The sequence below is a fragment of the Syngnathus leptorhynchus genome, chromosome 10 (genome assembly GCF_054491065.1).
Source record: "Syngnathus leptorhynchus isolate UIUO chromosome 10, UIUO_Slep, whole genome shotgun sequence".
NCBI classification, from domain to species: domain Eukaryota; kingdom Metazoa; phylum Chordata; class Actinopteri; order Syngnathiformes; family Syngnathidae; genus Syngnathus; species Syngnathus leptorhynchus.
The window spans coordinates 2,907,783-2,924,584 of record NC_141204.1 but is presented as its reverse complement, the minus strand read 5'-3'; the positions used below and the strand labels follow the sequence as shown (position 1 = coordinate 2,924,584).

The window sequence follows — 16,802 nt, the reverse complement described above, 5'->3', positions numbered from 1 at the left end:
AGTCTCGGCCGTTTTCCCCCGGCCTCATACTTCATAAAGAGACTAATACGCTGTTGTCTGAGGTCAGGACCCTCTTTAGATGGGGCGCGCTGATGTCAATTGCGTGAATAAAAGTTGAGAGGAACCACTTCTGTGTTTACAGACGCGGCCGTAATGATGTCACGGGCGCAATAGGCCAGGCGATAGGGCGGGCCCGCCCATTATGAACTTATCGACTCCTATGATTGATTTCCTCATTATTTGAGATATGAGGGCAATTTGGACGGAAGTGGGAGGAGCCAGGGGGGGGGGGTGCGTTGTCGAAGTGAATTCCACCTAATGACGGCTTGAGCGCCACGACTCGCAGGCTGACAGTCACTTCGTCGCGCGCGGTTGCGAGAAAAAAACGTGGAGAAAAAAAAAACCCGACAATGGTGCAAATGCAGCTAGCTCATTATCCTTTGTGTCTAATGGGAGGGAAGACTTTGACTCCCAGTCAAAGTGTCTCTGGAGTCTTGAGGGATCGGCGCGTTTGAAGGCTGACGGGGTGCTGATGATTCTCTGATTATTCGATATTCTGAAAACGTTCATTTCCCTAATTCCTCTCCACATCACACGGGCGAGGCCTGGTGAGTGTCTCATCTCGCCCTGCGCTGCTCTGCACAGGGTGGGGGGGGGGGTTCAAGCTCCTGCAGGAACGCAGTCATTTGGGCTTTGAAGAGCGCCCCTGTAAGCCCCCCCCCCCCCCCATCTCCCCTTCTCGCACGTTTCCCGCGCCGCTTACCGAGACTAAGATCCTCTCGTCTGTTACATATGGATGTATAATTAATGAGATAAGAATATGCATCGTTTTAAGAACCCACGATGGTGTCTGTGTTTTCCTGGAGGGGAGGGGAAGGGGGGGGGGGAAGAGCGTGAATGACACACCGCGCGCACTCGCCACTGCCGTTACCTCGGAGGACCAAACTTGCGTGTGATGTTCCGTCTGACAATCAGTCTACGATAAAGCGCCAGCCACCTCGGCTTTCTCCTTTCATGTCACCTCGGCGGTTGCGCGGGTATACGGTGACAGCTAATATGAAAAGTGGCTTGTTTTGTCACAAACGTGTAAATAAACATGGCAACACTTCAAGCCAAGGTCACAACTCAATATTACATGACAAGTGTAGCGAGAGTGCCGTCGCTAGATAACCCGGCAAACTTGCTTGTCGCGGATTGTAATGACCTGATTAAACTTCTGGGGTTTTTTTTTTTATTTCGCAAAGCTTTATATTTATGAATTAACCAGAAAAACAACAACAACATCATCTCCCTATTGTCCTCCCTCAAAAGACAAATCCTCTGGATGCAAACGTTTAACATTTCTTGGGCGTGGGCCCTAAAGCCGCTATTTAGCCGGCCCCAAAACAACAGGCGAGGGAGGCAAAGTGCCACGCGGCACAATCACCTATTCAGATCAGGTACTAATGAAGAATTCCATCTATCCTGAAATTTAATTAAAACCCCAAAGACTTGAGATGAGATGCGATTTGAAAGAGCCCGGGGCTGGTACACAAGCACTCGGCGGCGAAGGGAACGCCGCTGAAAGGTGATATCGTAATTGGTCCTGATGTATTTCTGCATCGCCTTTGCGGGAGCGCGGGACTCGGCGGCCGCGTACGCCGGGGGTCTCGGCGGACTACCTGCTCATTGAAAATGCCATCACTCAAGCGCTGCGGCTCTGCATGAAATTAGAGGCAAAGTGAGGCCTGATTGCAGGGGAAGGCGCACGCAATTGTTAAATGCATATATTAGAGAAGGTTTTTCCTTTTGGGGTTTTCTTTTTTTTTTTATCCGTGTGTAGGTGTGATTATGCGTCGAAATGAACACTTTGCAAAAGTGTTTCATGCAACAAAGCCTGTGAACTTTGACGGTTCAAAAGCCTCGACATGGTTTGTTAACCGGTGAGGGCGAGTCGAGACTTTTGTCCAGGGGGTGCGCCATGATTTCATATCAAAATGTATCGTGATACAAGCTGGAGCGATATCAATAGCGATCATGGTGGGAAAAAAAAATTAGGAATCATTCTGCGTAAGATGCATAAAGAAATTTGACTAGCAGATATTTGGAATAATATTTTTCCTTTTAATTGACTTTTTTTCTTTAATAGTGGTTTTTAATTTCATCTTGAACCAATTCAATTGTTTTTCGTATTTTGAAATTCCCTTTTTCAAAGTTGTTTTAAGCTCTTATTTAAGGTTGTATTTGAAATATATTTAAAAATACTATCACAGTCCTTATATTGAGGGGTAAAAAATAAAATCCTCGTATTTTTTGGATTATAATTCACACTTAAAATTTCAACCCTGCTTTTGTCTTTATTCGGCGACCCGCAAGATTCACACACCCAGCGAGAAAGGACCCTGTTCATTTTTTTTGTCATTCCGAGGTGGCAGCCCGGCGCCGACAATAAGCTCATTCAAACTTTACCACCATTCACATGTTCTCATTAAAAGAGAGCGACGGGGGAAGACGAAGAAGGGGGGGGGAATAAAAAGCCGCTTCCTGTCTAAAAAATGTCAAGAGTGGAATTCGATCAGTTTCAAAGAATGTGCCAAGAATCATGGGAAAGCTTGCCAAGACTAACACGCGTGCTAAGAGCCTCGGCAGATTACTGAAGCAAGTTACAGCTCTGTGTTCTGTTCTGTTCTGTTCTCCTCTCGCTCGGCCCCTCCCTCCCTCTTTCTCACAGCTATAAAATACTTCATTCGAAACACAGAGCGCCAGTGAGTGTAAGTGATGTAACTGACAATTAAGAGTGAAAGGCTGATCCCGGCCACGGCTCTGAAAATATTTATCCATGACAGACCTGCTCCGAGGGCGGGGTGGTGAAAGGCGGGCGGCGGCGGGAGAGTCCCAGCGCCGTGCGGATCGGCAAAGTACGCCCGGAGCCATTCCAGGCAACGCCGCAACTCGGGGCTCGTTTCCGCCGAGCCGCCGTTGACCGGGCGGAGGCTCGGGGGGCCATCGCCGCTCCTGCTGGTGGGGGGGAGACGAGAGGGGGGATCAGAGGAGCAATCACAATACGACATTCCTGCTCAAATACGCCACCGGGGTGTAAGCGGATGCCGGCGGGGTCGGGCGCACTGTGACATAATTCGCTGAGTGAAATCTAAGTTGTTACGGCGGACACGGTGGAATACAAAGTTACAGCGTTCTTCTGTCACTCCGCTTTAGGAGAGGGATAAAAAAAAAAAAAACAAGCGCGAGAAAATGTCAAGACACTTGGAACACGGATATTTTGAACAATGTACATATTTCATACGGCCTTGACTGCCGGAGGGATTCCATGCTTTGAGTCAAACGGCGGTCAATGGAAACTCAAAAACTGTTGATTATTTTGCTGCTTTATCAATGGCTCTATATTTCTAGTATTTTATGATAATAATAATAATTAATTTCAGAATTAATTTTCTGATTATTCATGCTCCTCTAAGTTTTACATAAGTCAGCAAAAAAAAAGTCTTTGTGTCTTTTTTTAGCTAATCCTTTTTTTTTTTTGCCTGATTCTGATTGGATAAGAAAATGTTAATAATGGTTATTAGGCACATAAAAGAAATAATAATCATAATTATAATTCCGATTGTTGGAAGCAGTCAAGACTTCCAGCTTTTGGATACCAAATACTTTTCGGTCTTCTGGTCTCTCGTCCAAAGTGTAACTATAGTGACAGAAAACGTCACTTTACTGTTTCGTTTCCAAGAATGACTTTCTTCGGGATTTTGTTCCAAATGACCTCAGCATCGACACGTTTTCTTTTGATCCGTGGAGTGGAAGGAATTTGGTTTTAAAAATACACTCGGGTATTTTTAACAATGTATACTTTTCAATGTTTTGGCCACATGCAGACTGTGGTTAGGTCACTCAAAGTTTTTTTTTTTTCGAATAAGAATTAAGGTACTACTACTTGTTGCTTTTTTTTTTATATAGCCAGATTGTTTATAACACTTGAAGTTATTTTTAATCAGTTTAAACTAGTGTGGCCCCACCCTCAAGTGGAATATGATGGAAATATAAAAGAAAACATTCTTAGGCCAAAAGGAACAATCTGCAATAGTTTAACAACATTAAGGAAGTGGAGTCATTTCTGTGGGAGGGGGGGGGGGGCGCGTCTTGCAGCTGTTTGAGAGGGAAAAAGTGAAAGAGCTCGGCGTTAACAAGCGTTTCAACTCTTCCTATGTGGAGTTGAGAGTTCATGACAAGAATAAATTGATTTCTTTTTGGGCTGCAGCCACGCTGGCGCCGCGCTCGGAGGAATTTGCCGACGCTCGAGTTGGCATCGCTTAACAGCTGAGTTTCTCTCTCGCCCGCTGACCGCCCCCTAGGTCAACGCGAGCAAACCGACCCATATTTGACACTTAAAGACCCAACTGGGAAGGTCCTCGCTCAGACCGAGCATTACGGCAAAGTGGACCTCAAGCTGTGATGCGGATCTTCGAGCGGGGGCCGCCGATTCCATTAACTGCTGTTACGGCGCTTATAAATAAATAACGTCACCATTTAAGTGCCTCTCCTTGAAAATTGCCTTATCCTGTACGGTATTAATAATAGACATTTACTTTGTTAAGCACGGCGCGTCCCCTTTTTCCCGCTCGCCGTAGTGTCTCGAACGCATCGGCGGGTCACCGTCTTTGATTGTTGCGAGTTAGCGAGCAAAATTGATTTCGAAGAAACTTTGCGCATGGGACAAAAAAAAAACCCCCAACCCATTCAATTTCGATGTGGATTCAATTTAACGGGCCCCCCCTCCCCAATTTGGGTCGATACAAGTTGAGGGCAACCGTGTTTGGCGCTGATCCGAATTGGCTTTGATTGACAGGGAGGTACGTGTTATTCCACGAGCGACATTCTCCACACGTGACGCCGGGCTTGAAGTGCGACTTAAGCATCTCCGACTGCTTGTACAAAAAAAAAAGTGAAAAGCCTCCCGGGTGCCGTTGAGCGGCGGCCGCGAATACAGTCCGAGGTGTGACTACTCTCATTTCGACATCAAGCGAGCTGCTGTTTATGGTTAGGAACTCGCCGGTGGGGTCCGAGCCCCTCTCAAACAATGGCCGCGGCTCATGGCAATCTCCAGTCGGCATGGGTGAGTGGCCAGCCAGCTCCTACTTGTCATTGTCTCTCTTTCCCACCCCCCCATTTCTTCCTCAACCAATGCAACAATTTTCAGGCCACCTCTCTCTAACCCCCCCCCCCATCCCCCATCTCTCTTTTCGAGAGGATGTTCCAGCCGCTGCACACTGACAGCTCAGGGATATCGTGGTGTGGAAATGTTCCTGTTGGACCCGCAGGCCCTTACAATCTACCGGACAAAGGCTAGCGCACCTTTGCTTAAGGCGCTTCACCTTTGACCCCTCCCCCCCACCCCCGGCTCGCACATCACACTTGTCACCGTGGTTAATTCGCCCCGCCCTCTCTCGTCTCCCCCCCCCCCCCCTCTCTTTTCCCGTCACGGATGCACCCCGCTTTGGTGAGTGATACAACATTGACAGTAGTAAAAGTTAATGCAATGCAGCACATGTTATGGCTGGTAAACAAGAGGCAAATAAATAAATAAAAGCGGGGGAACAACATGAGTGGAGCTGAAGTCTGTCACCTCCAGGTGCGATGGGGGGATTGTTTCCAAAGAGCACCAGGGCAGTGGAGATGTATGTTGCGCGCAGGCAACATTTCCACGCTCCTCGGTGACTCATAAATTAGCCTGCAACACAACGTTGCCAACTGTAAAACCACTCCAGGGATGTCAGCATTGGTTTGTCTTCATTGCGAGTAAAACAGGAACCAAAAAAAAATCTCAATGAAATACATGAGGGGGTCAGATATTGTTGTCATTTATCAGTGATGAGCTTGAGATTTAAATGGCTTGACCATTAATCGGTCAGGGCCGACGCTCCAACATTTAATATTACATTTTATGGCTGGCCTAATTAAAGTGAACAAAATAGATTTATATAAATAAATCTAAAAAAATATATATTTATAGTCAAAATATTGTGTTTTATTTTTATTATATTTATTCGCAATAAATAATTGCTTAGTACTTGTGAATTATTAAGATTAAGAGAACAATACTTCATTAAGTTCTGATAAATTTTGGTTTCCAACTATATTTTCCAATTTGGCCTTTTATCCGTATACACCCTGGGATTGAGGTCACGGAAAATATTTTTTCCCCACCGACTCTGACCACAAAAATACAGTAATTGCTTCCAAAGTGCTACTCCGCTTGTTCTTCGAGTCAGACAAAGAAAACTATCTCCATCTATACAAGTCTTGCGGCCAGTTATCATATTTTGACTCCATCACAGGTAATAACAAATAATTCAGGGCTAGCCAGGATGCGCTGCACTAAAAAGAATATTTCCCTTGATAGCAGATTGTGATTCCAGAAAATTTCTAATATTGTGCTCCTGTCACAATCAATTTCCAATTACCATAAATCATTGCTGCGCAAAGTGGGAGTCATTTGGAGCGCTGCCTATTTCCTAATATAAAGAATGAATTGCACATTTGTATAATATCGCCGCTTATTTTATTCATCCAGGAGGAAACAATCAAAAGAGACAAAAGACGGCCAAAGAACCGTTGACTTTCAATTTGCCAATTTTCTCGCCTCTACTTTCTCCGCTCGCCCAAGTCTTCAGTAAGACTTTTTCTATCAAGTGCCGAATGAAAAAGGTTAGCCACACAACATCTAATTGAAAGGAATCTGGCGAAGGGTGTAATGGTGTACCGCGCAAAAAAAGGCAAAGGAAAAAAAAAAAAAAGGGGGAGAAAAAAAAAAAGAACCCCTCCATCCTGTGAAGCGTGATGGCGCTCATCCTGACTCGATCGGCTGTCACTCTTGACACAGGCTGCCAGGGTTCTCCTTCACCGATCATGGGTAACATGGCGGGTCAGAGGATGAAATAGAAAAGGCCAAGCGCCGTCCGATATTTTCCCCGGCCTTATAACGGCACATACTTAACTCGGAGACGTCAAGGACTCAAGAGAGCATGAAAAAAGCCTAAAATGACTGTCGAAAAAAAAAAAAAAAAAAGGCAGGAGGGGGTGGAGTAAAGGGGGGGATAGGGGCGAAACACAGCATGTCTCTATGAACGTCAAGATCCCCACGCTCTTCGAAGCGGCGATGCAATCGCCAGCCACTTTCTCGATGCGGCTCGTTCCACCGTTTGAGCGTCATTCAGATGCCGCGTTAAAGTCGAGAGCTTTCCGACTGGCTGGCGCTTCCGGTTCCTATTTTATCGAAGGCAAAAGAAACAACAACTGGGCCGGATAAACGGCTCTCTATTAGTGAATGACCACCGCGGACTGGACGGCGTGCATAAATGGAGGCGGCAGGTGCAGAGGAGGCAACAAAGCACACAACAATTAGGCCTTCTCCCAGCTGGCCAGCCACAGGAGTCAGTGAAGGCATGTAATACCACAGCCTTAACTCTTCCTCCATTATGTAGCGTAGCCGCAGCCCGACGCCGCCAATGTTTATCTACAAGCAGTTTCAAATCGCATTTTTAGCCCCCTATTCTCAAGTGCCACAGTAAAAGATTCCAATTACCCGAATGGTAAGGAGCCAGCGAGGGAGGCATAAAGTACATTAGGGATCCCCCCCCCTGTAACTACGGGGACCTTTTAGAGGCAAAGCTGAAGAGGGCCGAGAGACCCGAGGAAGGGGAGGCGTGCGCCGGAGGGGGGGCGGACGCTGACCCTCCGCACGGATAGCCTCTGTCAAAACTTGACCACGTCAAGCACAAAGGCATTATGGGAATCCAGTGTCACCAAGTCCTAATTACTGTCTGTGTTCAGAGCAAATTACTGTCTTGTTCCTCTGATTAGCGAGGAGGCTAATCTTCACCTGTGCACGCCGGCACTGCCGAGGGCCCTCGAGTGTTAGCGCTTCGTCTTCTGTAATTTATTTTTAAATCAGTGCCCGCTCCCAAGAGTTTTGAGTGTTTTGTTGTGAACCGCTTACCATGATCCCCACCGCCGCCCCCTCACCCCTAAATCCTTGACTAAATCCTTGTTTGGTGCCGCAGTAAGATAAGCAAGAACAACACTTGGGCATAATTGACTCGTACTCCTCTCCAAGATGTCGGAGCGAAATCATCTCTCTGCATATTGCTTTAGTATGTCGCGCGCAGCGCGCTTCTGCGTGTTGCAGATACAGAATCCAATCAAGTTGGAAAACAAACTAGGAAAAAAAAAAAAAAACTTCCCGGTCGACAGCAGGGGGAAAGAAAGAGGAGGAGGGGGGGGAAAAGTGCAGGGGAGCTGATTTTTAGCTACGCTCGCCGCGCCTCCTGACTTTACCCTGGAGGTAAAAAAAAAAAAAGGAAAAGGCAAAAAACGCAACATTTGCAGGATTCTGTCAGTATCCCGTCCGTCTGTGCGTGGCGCGTCACAGGTAGTGTTACACAGGTGCTGCTCTGCACAGGAAGTGGCACACGGAGCTTGATTGGGACGTTCCCGAGAGAGAGAGGCATAAACATAGTGTGCAGATGGGGCCAGGGGCCAGTGGGAGCAGCACCTTAATGAATACACAGCTGAGTACTACACTTCACAACATGCAAAACAATATTCAGAGGCCACCGCGAGGAAAAAAAAAAAAAATGATCTGAATATCATTACTCTATGAATTATTCATGGCTCTTTATAGGGAGACGGCGTCAAAAAGTCCCTGGGCCTGCCGTCTGACGCTTTCATTGGAGATCTGGGCAGATATCCGTTTGTATGACAAAGCAGTTTTAAGTTACAAAAATGGAAGGGCGCAGTCGGGGTCTCGGGCGCCGTGATGATTACGAGTGATTAAAAAGGAAGCGCCGGCCGGGTGGGGGGGGGGGGGGGGACATACGTTGTTGATATGTTTTCTTCCCGGCGTGTGAGCGCATCATGTAAACAGGGAAGACATTTAGCGTGGCGCTATTCAGCGTGAAGCGGGACGCGAGTGTGTGAAAAAAAAACAAAAAAACGATAAACGCATCGCTTTCGATATTTCACGCCGGCAGTCTGTAAAAAGCTGTTGTGACAGCTCGGCGATTGAGGCTCGCCTCGCCGTGGAGGACGCCAAACGTGCGCGGGGGTGACGGCTTTGACAGAAAAACACTCTGCCTCGGAACAATTAGGTGCCCCCCCCCCTCCTCTCGCCCCTCCCTCTGGCGATAATGGAAAGCTGTGAGGATAACTGGTGATAAATAGACGCCCTCCTCCTTAAAAGCAAGGCAGGTCCTCTTCGTATGCTTAGCTAATCATGACCGCGGCCGGCAAATTCATACAAAAGACTAATTACTGTTGTACTTCACTGGAGTCTCCAAAGGCCTCTTATAGAAGGACTTGGGGGTTCTCCTGCTTCTTTTCTCCTCTTGATGGGTATTTTTTTTTGAACAAGGAGGGCCTGGCGCGAGACAAAAGCGTTTAAAAAGCGCCGATTGCTTTCATCCGCTTTAATTACATTCAGAAATGGCATTTCTGCCACATAATACGGGCCTATTGTTTCAGAATTATCTGGCTCAGGGAAGGAAAATCTACAATATTTGACGAGGCTCCCGAGCTAAATCGCCCCTTGAAATTGAAAGATGCTGTGGAAATCCAAAATAAAAAGCCCAGCCTCGCGCCGCTGCTTGGCATTCTGTGCGACGCCATTATTATGCATATCCAGGTAGAAAGTTAATTAACCCAAAGCTTAAGCTAATTATGGTAGCAGAATGCTATCAAGCGAGCGCTTTCAGTCAGACAGCTGTCCGGAATTTCATTTGCTAATCATTTGTCTTTTGCCAGAGCATATGGTACATTTCCGCGCTATCACGGCAACAACAAACAGATGAAAATCATTAACTAAAAACAATGAGCGATGTGAAAAATCAGACGCAGATTTATGTGGCTTTGTGTGTTGATGTTGTGTGAAAAGGCGGATTTGCAAAGTACAAAGATCTGGGGTTTTTTTTTTTTTTTTTTGGTGGAAGCCACTCAGGATTTTCGGAGGATCACGTGACCCGAGCGTGCTGGGAATTCAGATGCCCAAATATATTGTTTATATCTATATGCAAATGAGCACGAATATTTATCCCTGTTAAATTCATCACACTTTTCTATAGGAGCTTGTTACAGATTTCTAGCCTCTAGCATACACATATTTTATAATTTTTTATTTTATTTTTTTACGCCGTTAAAAGGAATCCCTGAGCTCGGAATTAAATCAATTATTTTTCGAAAAATGTTTCATGCATCCACCCCCCCCCCCCCCCCGCCTTTTCGCTCTTGCTCGCGAAAACACATCACAGAGGCTGTTTAAGGGTGATTGATATCGGCATCGCCTTGCGACATTATCAGGCAATAAAGGCTACTCAGGTTCTAATGCAACATGTCATACATGGGCTCCTGTAGTACATTTCTATTGAGGACCTCACAGGCTAAATTGCTTCCCCCCCCCGCCCACCCCCCATTGCCGTCTGCCCACCCCTTTTCTCACATCTCAGCCCGCTTGACAGACAAATTGATCAAAGCATTGTAAAATAATATGCTCACAAAATGTCTCGGGGCACGAGTCCGGATTTTTTTTTTCCCCCCTCTCTATTTTTCACTTTAATAAAAAAAAAAAAAGCAGTCTGATTTCTACAGTGTTATGTCTGTGTGAAAGACTCAAGCAGAATAATATTTCATATACTAGTAATATGCTGTAAACAAAATATGAAGTATTATTTTCCGTCAGTGTGGCCGTGCTAAAAAAAAAAATGTGTGTGTGTGTGTGTGTGTCTGGTTAGCAGGAGGCTGGTACGTCAGGCCCCAACTGGGGTTGTTGGAGATGTAATGAATTTGTTCATGTGATGGTGCCTTCAGGGCTGTCGTTAAGACTGGCAGAGAGGAAGGTTGATTTCGGCAAACGTTGCGAAGATCAGTTAGGGAGCAAAAGGGGCTTGAGACGTTTCTATTACAAAGAGCTGACGGTCATGGTGCCTAAGCAATACTTCAAGGGCGTTTATGTGGCTATAATGGCCGTTATCAATAACTATCTATCAATGCCAGCGGCGCGCTTTTGCCGCTCGCCGTCGCCGCTCGGGCATATTTGGCAGCCGGGGGAGCGGCGAGGCTGGCTCGCTCGTCTTCTCGCTACGCGTAGATGTATTTGCCTCATCCAAAAATATGGCCTCGGAGATCATTCGTCAGGCCGACTCGCTGAGCCGGCCGCGCCGCGCATCCAAAGCTGACAAGAGCCTTGTTTAGTATGTCATAAATAAATCCATGGAAATGGCTGATCCCCGCTATTAAAGCTACAGGGAGGCTTTGGCGAGATCTACATAGCTAAGCCGTTATTTTGTCACTTTATCGGACTTGCCTTAAAGGGGAAGTCGAGTCAAAAGACGTGTTTACAAGACGCGGCCCCACGCTAGTCTAAAACGTGCTTTTCTGGATTAGTATTGAGGAATACCAAATTGGCGGCATCCATCTCCAGGGGCGGCCATTTTGTCTGGTACTGCCACTTGCCGATGACATCACAGGGCCTAGGTGACAACCGATCACAGTTGACCTTTTTTTGGTTTGGTCATGTGACATTCATCAAACTACAAACAATATTCATCAGAATGCCATGTTTGGAGCATAATAAAAAAATATATATAAATAAATCAAATAAATACTTCATGATACAATTTTTACTTAAATTCGCCTTCATTGCCACCGAGGACTCCTTTTCGCCACACGTCCAAAGCCAAACATTTTCTTTTATAATTTTCGCCCGGGTACCTTTGAGAACGCGATCGGGGCTTCACTTATGACCGACACCGCAAACGATATTAAACCGGGCGATGATCTAGTGGTGCGAATCATTAAATCCATTTGCATATTCCTACTGAACCCGAACGTGCAAATTAAAGGCTGCTCGCGGAGGACGGGAGAAAGGTGCCCGGGCATGGTTCTAGGACATCTCCCATCATCAAAATTCCATATTATTCATCTCTTCACTTCAACTCATTAACAACAAGTGGAATGTTTTTACTGCTTGATGAATTTGAGGCCGTCGCACACACACTGGCGGGGGAAACACGTGTTGAGGTAGAACATACAAGGTCATTAATGGGTTTCCATAAATTAGAATTTCAACATAGAACTTCCTATCCGGGTGCGTTTGGAAATGGTTTAATTTCCCAAATCATTCAAGGTTATCAAATGCGAATCTGTGATACATGGATATTTAATTCCAATCTAATCACAACTAATCTGCCACGTCGAGATGCCGACCCGCAGAAATAAGGAGGAACTACGTATTAGCGCCGGGTTTAATCAGTCTCAATCGCTCCAGTAAGACTGTCGACATTCTGACAATTTTGAGGGATGGCCGGGGCGTGAAATGCAATTACATTTGCCGCCGCCGCCGCCGCGGCTTCGCACTCCAAAAGGTGCCCGCGCTCAACTTGCTTGGAAACATAAATAAACAGGACGAGCGGCCCCACGTGCGTTTGCCGCCTTCCCCGACGTGGCCTTTTGCGACCCCCGCAGACACGGCGCTCTAATCTACTCCCGTGTGAGTAATAAACCGGTTTACTTGGGTGAAATTTCAAATGCGGGGCGGGAGGAAAAAAATAAAAAAAAGAAATCACAAGCGGGCGCGGCGGCGGAAATCCAATTTCCAGGCCGAGCCCATTCTAGTGGCCCTCATATTTCTGGCGCCTCCTCATATTTGCCCAACTTTCTTGCGGGATATTTCTTGTGGGATCTACAAAAAGGCCCCGCCCCGCTCGCGATGAGCGATGGCGTCGCTCCATCACACGAGTGGATACTGTCTCGCCTGTAAATTTCACACCTTTGTTTACGGCGGGCCGTCTGTCGTACGGTACCTTTCAGTAGGTGCGACATCCATTAGAAAGCGGACGGCGTGCACGCCTTTGTCGCAGGCGTCGACTCGGATGGTCCCCAGGGGACTGAGCCAGGCGAGCGTCTGGAGGGCGCACGGCGGGCTTTCCCTCCGCTTCGTCATCGGGGCGCCCTGCGAAAAGAAGCGCAATTTACACCCGGCGTCGTTGACGTCGGCCACTCGCCGCAATTTCCCACACGCGTTTGCATGGGGTGATGTATCGCCCGGCCCGGCACGATAGATGACGGCTTACGTGTTTGAGCGCCTCGCCCCCAAACATTGTCATGATGTGGCTTGATCCCGCTATCGCAATCCAATATTTCTTTGGTGCATGGGAAGGAATACGCCTATCTAACCAATAAATCGCCCATTTTTCCTTCTCTTTCTGTTCTATATATCACATAAATGAGAAAAACAATGCAGTCTGTTCCCTCGTCTGGTGGGGGATTCCCAAGATAGCTCGACATTATTTTCAATCCGTCATTTTTGGTTGATGGCCGGGATGTTTTTCTAGCATTAAATTTGTTCCTTGGGGTGCAACTCCGATGGGATTCTGCTTTCCAGCCCTTAACAACAGCAAAAACGTGCAGCTTTTCTGACGACTGAGATGGATACTGGCAATAACCAGACAGCAGTTGCTTTTTTATTTTTACTTTGAGGGGGAAGCGGGAGATGATTGACTATGTTATATGTGATTTTTTTTTTTTTTGAGGGATGGGGGTAATGACAAATAAAGGTCACATTGATTTGAAGGAGTTTTAACCAAGGAGACCTTTTCTGTCCAATAACCTTTACTTGGGAAGTTTCTAAAACGTGGGAAAACATATTTTTATTGTCATCCACTCAACTTGGGTTTATTATTTTAACCTTCCATAAATGTTCAAATCAAAGAAGAGAGCAACAAGAAATCAGAGTGGGGGGGAGGGGGGGCATGTTGAACATTTGCAAAGCATTGATTAAAAAAATAATAATAATTTTAAAAGGTAGTAACCCAGATATTCACATTTCAAATAATGCCAATTTTGGGGAGAGCACCTCATCATTTTTAACTAATGTACCATGGCCCAAAAGGATCCAAATAGGCAGGTCCAATGCTGAATCCAAGCTTAAATTGTGCATGTTAACACTGTCAAATTAATTGTTAAAAAGAGAACTTTCTTAATTAACCGTCGTGCATGAGAGAATGTGGAATATAGTCTAATTGATGTTCATTTATCGGTGATTTTACTAGAAGAGGCAATGTCTTATTATATAGAGACTTGCAGAGCCCCCCTTCCTGACACAAGCACACACATCTGTCATGGTATGTGATCACAACTCCGTGTGTGTTTCAACTTTCTTGTTTCTACTCTTCTTCTTCTTCTTCTTGCAGCTCTCACAAGGGGTTTGCCTGCACTGACAATAAAGGCGAGCACATTTCTGAGCCAAACAATAGTACAAGCGTGCACTTTGGATACGCACCGAGCAGAGCTGCCTGCCATTTAGTAAACCGCTAATAGACCTCGCAGAAGAAAAAAAAAAAAAAAAAAAGAATAATGGACTTTGGCAATTATGTCCCGGCTAATAGTCTGCTCTGATTAAAAATAAAGCCATCACGTCGGCTCGCCGCTTTGCAGACGGCGGTGGAGGAGACCCTTGTTGTTTGTTCACGGCAAACAAAAGACTCCATGCGTCTTGTTTAACGTCACCGCCGGAGTGCCGTTTGCTCGTCTATCATGGTGCTCCTCGTTAAAGACAAGCTGGAGTTGAAAGTCAACGCGCAGGTGCACGCAGACGCAACATGTGTCCAACTTGGGAGATTGCAACAACGGGTGCTTACAAAATGTCAACATGCTACCTCAAACGAAGCAGCGCTACTACTTGCATGAATTGTTTAAAAAGTTCCAGTAACACAGTAAACAAACTCCTTACAATGACAGGAGCGTCCATGCTGCGTGTGTGCAACACAACTTACTTTCCTTCTCAGCGCTTCCGGGTTCTCTGCGCACATGACAGAGTTGACCAATCACAGGAGGCGAAAGTTGGCTGTGTTCAGTGATTGGACAACATCACATCTAAGGATCCCCCCAACGGAGACAAACTATACTAAGATACTGTCGCGTCAATTCCATTAAATATGAAGAAATGTCTGTTTACAATACCCCCATTAAAGAAGCCAAAAATAATAGAACACAATAGAATAAAAGAAATTAACTTTATTGTCATTTTGTGTCATAGTGACGTTGGGCAATCAGAAATGACATGAGGATTTCATGCAGACTTCCTTTTAAATACTGCACTATTAAAAACGTGAAATTTGTTAAAAATAGAAACACACACCCAAGACAACCCTTTTCAAAAATTATTTTAAGTGTCCATTCTCATACCTTCCTGCTTCCCCATTAGGAAGAAGCCCACCAATCACAAGAGACAGAAACCAGCTCTCCTTCGTCGATTGGCCAAACATACTGATCTAAGCCCCGCCCATGTCACAGACAAACACTAGGCTTATCGAATATGGCTAATGGGTCTCAAGTTGGGATTTGGCGTCTTGCAGGGGGGGGGGGGGGGTCCCAGCACACCGCAGACAAGTAATAGTAATGATTTAGATATTTGATTTGCTTGATAGTTTTACAGGAGAAATACGATAATACGTGTATCCGTATTCATTTTCGACATGTTATATTCCCACTTATAGCAAAGACATTTATCCGGTTCACTGTCTCTCGTGGCTCCTCAGTGAGGTCTATGGGGGTCCTGCGAATAATGCCTGCGAATAAAAAAATATCCGCGTGAATGCATGTATGCACGACAAACTAATAAATCTGACATGGCGCTATAAACAACACACAAGGCAGCGGCACACTCATTTTATGATGGTTTTTATGCAGTCTAAAGTGGAACGGCCTTTTCTTGTGTCCCCTGGAGCAGTGGTATGTTTAACTCCAGCGCAATATTTCAGTCCTTCTCCTATTGTTTAAAAACCTCTTTTGTCCTCGGCAGCCTTATTTTGATTTCGGGGGCTTCTTTCAGCTCTCCGCACGCCTCCGTTTGGAATGTGCAGGCCGGCGTGGGCCGGTGGCCCACACCCCATCTCGGTGGTGAGGGGAGGGGGAGAGGGGAGGAGGAGGAGGGGGGGGGGGCGCCACCCCTGCAGAGACCATTTTGAAATCTGTGAGGATTTCTGTGCCATCTGGACCCGCTGCCAGTCTGCCCCAGATAGTAAGGGTTGGCAACGGTACCCGACGGTGCAATATGGCTCTCTCTTTAATGAACTACTAACTGTCCCCCGTTTTAATTGATGTGACATTTGAGCCATTTATCTCTGACATTTCAATGAAGGATGATTCTCAGCCTTGCCATTTACTTTTTTTGGTGCTATTTTCTAAGAGCCATTTGCATTTTTCTTGCCGGAAAGAAAAAAAAACGCCTTTTTTGTCTCTCGTTAGTTAATTAGAGAGCAACATGCACAATTAATAAAAACGAACATAGCCTAGTTTGATATAGGCTTGATGAAGGCTCATCGGGAAATGGCTCTTTTCTTTATGTCCGTCAGACGAGACGCGAAGGGTCGCCTCTGCCGGAAGGTGACCGGAAGACGCCCTGCGTGACCTTTTAGCCGCATACCAACATGGAGCCTCCGGTGTGGCGCAACTTATGTTCCCAGCATGGGGAGAATCAGGCCCAATTAATCAGCATATGATTGCAGCGAGCAGCCCCCTCTGCTGGAGCCTTGGAGCCACGCTCTTTGAAATCATTAGGAATGCTCTTCTTGGCGGCCAGGAAAAACCACCATATGTGGCAGAAATAAATTCTTGTCCCATTTGATATTTAATGATGAAATAGTGAAAAGCAAGTTTAGATTTTCTTTTTTTTTTTAAATAAGGGGCAGGATTTACCTAGACAGGCATACAATTCACTTGTTTGACAAATTGCACAGTCAGAGCTGGGAATGGAACCGTCA

The 16,802-nt window shown here is 46.0% G+C and overlaps 1 protein-coding gene across 5 annotated transcripts in view; it reads right to left on the bottom strand.

The window, feature by feature from the left end:
• Nucleotides 1-16,802, bottom strand: part of LOC147049926 (methylated-DNA--protein-cysteine methyltransferase-like) — a 168,417-nt gene that overhangs the window by 88,118 nt on the left and 63,497 nt on the right. For 3 of the 5 annotated variants that reach the window (XM_085923033.1, XM_085923034.1, XM_085923030.1), the window contains exons 14-16: nucleotides 14,814-15,608; nucleotides 12,843-12,991; nucleotides 2,828-2,997 (exon numbers count right to left, since the gene is read on the bottom strand). In XM_085923033.1, coding sequence (XP_085779159.1) covers nucleotides 2,828-2,997; nucleotides 12,843-12,991; nucleotides 14,814-14,849 — 355 coding nt within the window. In that variant the 5' untranslated portion in view covers nucleotides 14,850-15,608. The other 2 variants (XM_085923031.1, XM_085923032.1) reach the window with 2 other exon arrangements.